Source organism: Fulmarus glacialis, unplaced genomic scaffold, assembly GCF_000690835.1.
Source record: "Fulmarus glacialis isolate BGI_N327 unplaced genomic scaffold, ASM69083v1 scaffold11279, whole genome shotgun sequence".
NCBI lineage: Eukaryota > Metazoa > Chordata > Aves > Procellariiformes > Procellariidae > Fulmarus > Fulmarus glacialis.
The window spans coordinates 49,731-58,100 of record NW_009235279.1 but is presented as its reverse complement, the minus strand read 5'-3'; the positions used below and the strand labels follow the sequence as shown (position 1 = coordinate 58,100).

The window sequence follows — 8,370 nt, the reverse complement described above, 5'->3', positions numbered from 1 at the left end:
AAAATATTTGACTTGTTCTATGTAGTGAGTAATGCATCCACAGTTACCTACTCACAGACACCTATGAGATAATGATTCAGTCAAGTACTGGTCTACAAACTCAAAGCTGGGATTCTTTACCCAAGCCCATGAGACAAGTATCTCCAGCCCTCAATCTGTTACCTGCTTTAATGCAGATGTTCATGGCTTCATACATGAGAAGCCACATCAGGGAAAGATGAAATCAAGATGATGAGCACCACTGACCTTCTTCAAGAGCGGACACAGAAATAAGTGCCAATACTTGGGGCTTATTGGGAGACCAGCCAACTGGGACATGTCAGTCACTACAGTTTGGCTGGTGGAAAGAACTCAAAACTGTCTCAGCTTCAGGAAGATGCTGGGAGGGTGGCTCCAATAGCTAGGACTTGTCTGTCAGATGTTCTTCGGTGGACCCATTACGGCACGTATAGACAGAAAGTGTTGCTATGTTCTACATGCTGAATTAGGTCAAAGCTAGCATCATCAATTATAGAAACAGATTGCTTATGAAATCTTACAGGAGTAGGGTACTTGTCAGTATCTTGCCTAAAGCTTCAATAGCATGGGTGACTGATTTTCTGCAGGCTGATTGTCTTCAATTTCAACAATGAAAGTAAAAACAAAAAGATTTTTAGCTTGATGTCAGTGAATGACAATGCTCAACAACACAGAACTGTTGCCTTTCTTAACCGGTGAACAATTTCATGCCACAGAAGCATCAGATAAAGCACGCTCTGCACTTAGTTTGTCCTGAGAAAAGAAGAATCCAGGTTCCACATCCTGAAAAGCATAGTAAATATGGTATTAAAGCTATTAAACTTTCTCAGCTTAACTAAGGTTCTCTTCAGCTATCACGAAAAAGAATTGTAAAAATCTCTTTAACCTTTTCGTTGTGCTTAAACAAAAAAAAAGCACAGAAGAATTCTATGAAACCAAGATTTCAATTTAAAATATTAAAGGACAAATACAAATTAAGAATGATGGCTGGGGCAGCCACAGTCTATTGTTAACCATTTAAGATTATTTCACTAAGCTGTCTGGTTTTGTCTTGAATCTTAAGCCCCTCACCCTTTAGCCATATGATAAGGAACATAGAATTACAGTCCAAGCAGAGGCTTGTTTCCAAATAAAGACTTCTTATGGGAACAAATACACATCTCAAACAAACCCATAAAAGAACCCATGAAGCAATCCTAATTGTAGCCAGCTCTTCCTCCATAGCTCTGGTTTCATTATGTAAACATATTCCAGTCAAATCTGTACAAACTATGTCAACAAATCATGATTTCCCCCTCTTTCCCCAGGAAAACTGTGCAAGGATAACTGTACACATGTCCAAGAAATAGAGGATGTCATTTTATTGGAGGTCCACAGGTAATTGTATCACATTAGGGAGTGGAAGAATCTCGTGGTATGGCACAACACAATACCTCACTCTAAACACTTAAACAGAAGGTTAAATGATATGCAACATGATCAAATCAGTAATTCTCCATCTTCTAGGCACCACTGATTAATTTAAAATAAACTTTAATAAATTGAAAAAATAATATAGTCCATTAATTTGTTTGTTGCACTGTCTTTAAATGAAACAGCACTTTGAAAGTCACAAATAAAAAAGCAGCACTTTCTCTTAATACCAACACCACTGTAACACATACTGTAGCGTGGCATGCAAATCCATATCTGCAGTCTTTTTTTTTTGTATTAACAAATGGAATGGTAATTTTCTATCTCAAATATTAGTAGCATAACATGTAAGTGCAGATCATTCTGGCCACAAGTGTGGTAAGCCTTAACAAGTGTGTATTACAAGAGCATAGAACACAGAGCATGACACTTACATCCAAGAATCTCTCTCTTTTGTACTGTACATGGTGTTTGTTACAGGCTGAATTCCAACTTGCTGTACCCAAGCTTCAGGAAACAAGATTATTGACCATTTCTGGTTTTGCTTAAAAATAAAATGCAGTCACCATCAAAGCACAACCATTAACAACCTGGTCAAAAAAATGCCATAGCTCCATTGAAAAAATAACTTGTCTTTTTAGTAGACTCCATTACGTGATAAAAGTTTCCATTATAGGCATGTTACGAAGTCTTACAGTGGTACTGCAGTGTCATTCCTGTTAAGCAGAGATTTGTAGAGACACCAAGAAAAGGTGCAATGTTCAAAAAAGCTGTTCAAACTGAGCTAAGCTTCACAAGACCACGTACTGAGTCTTCATGCAATGAATCCTGGCTGGCTAGACTCAGGACGTGCATTGTATGGCTGTGCGTAATAGGACTTCCACTTGGCAGCATCCCAGGGGGTGATGGAGCTTCCTCAGGAGTGAGAAACTGATGACCTTCATGTTCCTCTTTTAATGGTATCATGTCTGTCAAACCTGTATCTGATGTGAGATTTGGCATAGAAGATGGTGGTGTTGGTTGCCCTAGAGTTAGAGTTGCACAAGGCCCACTGATAGTAGTCTTTCCTGGTAAAGGTAGCTCTTCACTAGTTATGCTTGGCTCACTCTGTAGTAGGGGGGTGGCAGCTGCCTGCAAAACGAATTTAGTGCTCTGAATGCACTGATCTTGGTCACACTGTAGAATGGAGAGGTGTCAAAATCATATAAGGCAAACAAAACAGAGAAAAAAAAGGGAGAATATGGACAAAAAGGTATGGAAAAGAATGGGATGTGAAGAGAAAAAAGAAAGCCATTAGTATCATTCCACGGTTAGCCACCCAAAAATCCCATTGCATGCTGCCCGGGAAAAAAAAAAAGCATGCATAACTGAGCCAGTGCTTTGGATTACCATCAAAGTAAATTATGATAAACATTCACAGTGTTCATTTAAGGGTTTTGGTAACCTCTAAAATAGTATTTTGTGAGTACTGTAATTCAAATACTTTGCTTATTCTTGTTCAAAGCCATTTGGAAAGCCTAGCTGCACAGTCCATGCGTAACTAAATGCATCAGGCACCTCAAAACCTCCCTGATTCCAGGTGAGGTCCATCACTTCCACATTTTACCCTAGAGTAGCTAGCAGTTCGGAAAGAGGCCCAAAGGCATAATCCAAGCGTCTTTCCAAGTTCAAGAACACTAGCCAAGTGTCTTTTTTTAATTGGTCTTCACATGTCAGAATTAAGGTACTACAGAAGTTTTCCAGAAGAATTCCTTTGATGCAGGTGGTTTTATAAAGATATAGTTGGCAATACAGCCTCTATGAGCAAAACTTTCCCCCGACTCCCAATTTAATACATTATATATACCCTCTAGAGAATATACTACACTATACTCAATACTCTATAGGATGTGTAGAAATTAGGCAGCACTGCAGATGCATTAATTTGATATCAACTTTCAAGATTTTTAGGCTGTTTCTTGATTAATTTAACCTTGACAATGTGAAGAATCAAGGTACAAAACACAAATTTTCTGGCAAGCACTTTCACAATAATAAGCCAAATTCAGCATTATATAAATCCAATTAAGCTCAGTGAGTATTACCAGGAATGCTTTTGGCTCTACATCATTCCCAAGAACTGTTTATACAAAATTATCATTCATTCCTTGACATGACAAGACAGGTAGGTGTTTCAATAATGTCCAGCTAGCTAAGTGGGTAGTAGACCTACTGCCAAATTAAGTTTCTTTAACACAAACTGGCATGATTTTTGAGAGCTTCCAAGGACAATATTTAATTCATAGCCTGATCAGTTATAACATCTGCAGCTTTTCAAAATCCTGTTAGATTCATTTGCCATACTACCGTTCTGCTGTGCAAGAGAAACACTACAGTCAATGAATAAAACTGTAACTCCAATGCAGCAAAGAAAATTTGGAAGCAAGCAAGCAGAATAAAAAAATATATCCAGAGGTAAGACATGCCTATTCACTGTTGTTATTTCAAGGATTCTGTTAAAGCAGTATGTTCTGCTTTACAACTGACTTCTTTGATCTATATCAAATACTGAAAGACATTATAAATCCAACATCTGTTCAAGATATTCCCAATCATAACCATTGCTACTAACATTACAGCAATTCCCTAAAATGCCCATTTGAGTTTAATAAGCCACTGTGATACACGCTATGCAAATTCATGGAAAGACTTTTGCTTCCTTTACTGTATGATGAAAACCATCACTATGAATGCTTCCTCTGATATTTTCAGGCCCTCCAATTCCACCACTGAATAGCTTAATGATGGATGCACACGTATTACATTCAGAAAGTGTGCAAGCAGACTACTTGATCAGAGTAGATAGGTAGTGTTTTAAATGTGTCGAAGTGGTTTAGGACTCCCAGACCAACTACTTTTTGACAGGCAGAAGTCCGATCCTTACTCAGTTACGTATTTTCCAACACTTACGCTTTCAGAAAGATAAATGCACTGACTTCCTATTACATAAATCGAGTTCATATATGTTGCAGGCAATTTTTTCCCCCACAAAATGATGAACAGCCCCAGCCAATCAATTGAAGCAGTCCCATATAATTTCAGAGGGATTACTCACAGGCTGAAAGCCAAGACCTTGCATAAGTATCTTACTAAGAAGAAAACTGTCAGCATCTTTTAAAGTCAAGCTTTCAATTAGTAATTCAGTGTGAATAACTCATTCTTGATTAATATACTGTTATTCACGCCTGCTTATTTCAATTAAACTATAGCCCTTCAACAAACCTTACTATGCAGACCTTAAAGATCTGTTAACTGCATTTTTAAACTTCAAAAAGATCAACAAAATCCATCTTCTCTGAAAAGCAGTAGCCAAAGAGCATGTTAAATAACAAAGGAATGCCTATAACCACTGGGGTACATTGAAAACAAATAATGCTAGCAGCTGACTTACTGCTTTAGTGAAGCTTCAGCACTGATCTTCAAAAGGAAATCATTAATGTGTCCCAGGCAATACAAGTACACAGTTTTAAATTAGCTGAAGGTAATTTACTTGAACTCATTGTAGAGTCTGAATTCATTTTCTTCTTACCGAACTCTAGTGCATTTCAACTGAATCAGTATCAAAAAGATAAAGTAGCCTCATAAAGCTCCATTAAAAGAGCATTATAAAACTTTTTCAGGTGCTGTATATCTCTTCATTTTCCATGCACTTGTCACTTCCCTAAAGCCTCTCCTCTTATTCAGATACATTTCAGGTTTTCTTTTTTTTGTTCTATTTGACAGTGATCAACATGAAATTTCTTAGGAAAATACAGGCTGTAAACAGCTTTCAAAAGTGACTAGAGTGGGGTTTATACTAGAAAAGGTAGATGTGTTCAATGAAGTTCTCAAAAACATCTGATGAAAACAACATATACTATACAGGTAGACTATTCTTGAGTCTAAACAGCCAACACAAAACTAAGCAAGGAAATCAAATTTCTTTATAGGGCTGGCATGGTGGTTTTTCCTTGATTCCATATTTCACTCTTAACTAAATGATATTGAGGGCCAAAAGTCTTAACAGTTATTAATCACATGAATTATTCAACGCCAGCATTTCAAATAGAATAAAAAGCGCCTATGACTGCAACAAAAAGGAAGCCAAGCACTGAAATCTAAATAGCTAAAAATCTACTGCAGAAATTATTCCACCAGTACCTTCTTACGTCAGATCTACTGATTTTATTTTCCACTTACAATTTCCACTGTTTCAGAGGAACAGCAGATTCTGAAGGTAAGACAAGTTTATAAGTTCTACAAGTACAGAAGTTCAATTATATATGTGCATAGAAATTTTTAGCCGTCTCTGTATTTATTTTCACATCAAAAGGCACAAATTAAAGCAAATTAGACAAAACCTAAAATTCTGCATTTATTTCACAAATAATAAATACAAACAACTAAGGAAACAATATTTTTGATTTTTTTTTTCCTGAAGAAAATCTGTTTTTTTTCTAAGCTACACAAAACATACATGTTAACATAGTTGTTGTACATGGCAATATATTTTTCACATTTCTAATGCCAAAGCCAGAGATTATTTACTTTGAATTTAAAATTAACTTTGTTAAAGATTTTCTGAACACTGGTAACATCAAAGAATTGTTACGGTTCTCAGAAGATGGAGAAAAGAAGGCTGAATTATCTCAGCATCCCTGAATAAAGTACAGAAAACAAAAAGTTTGGAGGAGACTGACAGCACTGAAAGACAGTGCTATGCAGTAATAGAAAGGATGCTGAAATGCCATACTAGATGTATACAATAGATAGGTAAAGAGTGGAGGGATGGAGCTGTATAACTGTTCCCAACAGCTGTAGGATTCCACACCCAAAATCATGGTGTTGCAGATACTGTGCAACAACGGAGCCACAAAACCCACCAAGTCAACGGCTCCACTAGCGAGTAGTACAGTGCACCAGGAGATCTATGAAGACAAATGCTTCTGAAGCCAAAGGGGAAACTATACCTGTTCCAGGGATTTTACTTCAGACTAGCTACTGTTTGTTCTAACGGACTGAATGTTCGTGAATGGTTAGAGCATGCTGGGTGCATTCCGCAAAGAAATCTAGTTCATGTGTTCTGATACTGCTCTGCGATGTGAACAAAAATGCAGTAAATATGCACAATCAAAAGAATTGCCTCAATCCAAAGACAAACGCTGAAATTCTTTTACTGCATGTGCCCTTAACCCATTTTAACTGTGAAGTAAAATGCTTTAATGAAAACCCTCTATCACCCTTGACAATGTTGACTTGATAAGAGCCCTAAGTTCCATTTTGGGCAATGATAAATTATATTTGTGAAGTACAACAGCAAATATACAAGGAAACATACTCGTAAAACTCCCAGCAAAGTGGGAGTTGCTGATCCTTGTACTGTCATGGTAGAAATACTTACTCCTAATAATGAGACTACGAAAAGCAAAGGAGAAAGTACGCTAGGATGGTCAGAGTTAAAGTTCCCTGGATCAGCTGGATTCCTGTTTCCAGATCAGTGCTAGAAATACTGATGTGAACAATTGGGAGAGGACTTTGCTGCACGTCTCACTGGTAACGAATGACGCGCATGCACTATTACGGTTCCTATAATTTTCAGTGGTACGTATAAGTAAGAAAACAAACACTCTAACTAAAGACTTTGCATCCAGGAAAGGAAAGGGAGAACTGGAAATAAGGGAATTTGGCACACAAGGAACTACCTAAGCACTGAACAAGAGGTGCCTAGAATGCAGGAGTACAAGTGAATTTCTTAAAAACAATGAAATAAATCTGTCCTGACACAGAGGCAGATAGAAGTAAAATCTATCGCTTTACAAGGCATTAGAGAATTCCTAGAGACATCATAGTAAAAATAAAGCAAATGAATTCCTCTAAAAAAGTGCATGGAGTGAGATGGATTCTGTGTTTCTTCATAACGAATTACTAAAAAATAAAATACCTTGTATCAAAAGCCAAGAATCAGCTCAGGCTTTGAAGAGAAAGCTAAGTACTAAGCTAAGAAGTGCAGATCCAGGTAATGGTAGCTGACGGGTTTATGGTGAAATAAGAACTTTTTTCAGAATAGAAAGAAAATAAACTTTAAAATGAAAGAGAAAGAAAGAATAAAATACAGGGAAAATTATGATTTCATAATGGGTGAGATACTGTGTTTCATGCAAAAAAAAAATTCTTAAGAATGAGAAGAGAGATACTTGGGCAATCAAATTAATGAAGAGCTTGTAAAAATAATCAGCAATAAAACGCCATAGGGAAATATCAGATCTACAGATCATTAGCTCCAAGTGACCATGCTGTCACTTGGAGAAGGATATTAAGAAGCTGGCTAATGAATTTACCAGATTAATTTCGTATTATATTGGAAAAGAGATTAAAAACACTGGGAATGTACCAGGAAAAAAAAAATTATGGCTTTCAGCCTTCAAAAAAGTAAATAAAACTTCAGCTCTTAGTAAAATAAGGGAGATACTACAGAGAGAACAGGAGAAAAAGCTCTTTTATGAAGATCTAGGAAAAAAATCATAGTATGGGTCTATGAAGCACTGATTATAGCAACAACCCTGACTTTCTGAGATTGTGACAAACTGAGTCACTAGCATGAGTAGGGTAGCTCCTATATGAAATATTTAAAGTCTCAAAGGCAAAATTATCACAAAAGCTGTTAAATACAAAATAGCTCCCCGCAAATGGTATCCCAAATAAGAGTTAATATATTGCACTGAAAACAAGTGTCTGGCAAGTTTAAACTTAGCCTGATATTTATTTTGAGGTTAAATGCAAAAATGATGCTATGCTAAAAGATGTATTAAAATAAATGAAAGCAGAATATAATACTAAGCAACCCAGAGAGATTTAAAGAATGACTAGATGCTAGTTGCATGAGGCACAGGAATTCTGTTTAGAAAGACACAAGTCACTGAG

The 8,370-nt window shown here is 36.7% G+C and overlaps 1 protein-coding gene across 1 annotated transcript in view; it reads right to left on the bottom strand.

Moving 5' to 3' along the window:
* Positions 1–1,341: 1,341 nt before the first annotated feature.
* The window catches only part of ZDHHC14 (zinc finger, DHHC-type containing 14), a 51,961-nt gene continuing 44,932 nt past the window's right edge, over positions 1,342–8,370 (bottom strand). The window contains exon 8 of the mRNA XM_009585974.1: positions 1,342–2,607. Within this exon, the coding sequence (XP_009584269.1) occupies positions 2,206–2,607 (402 nt within the window). The 3' untranslated portion in view covers positions 1,342–2,205. The remainder of the gene's footprint in view (positions 2,608–8,370) is intronic.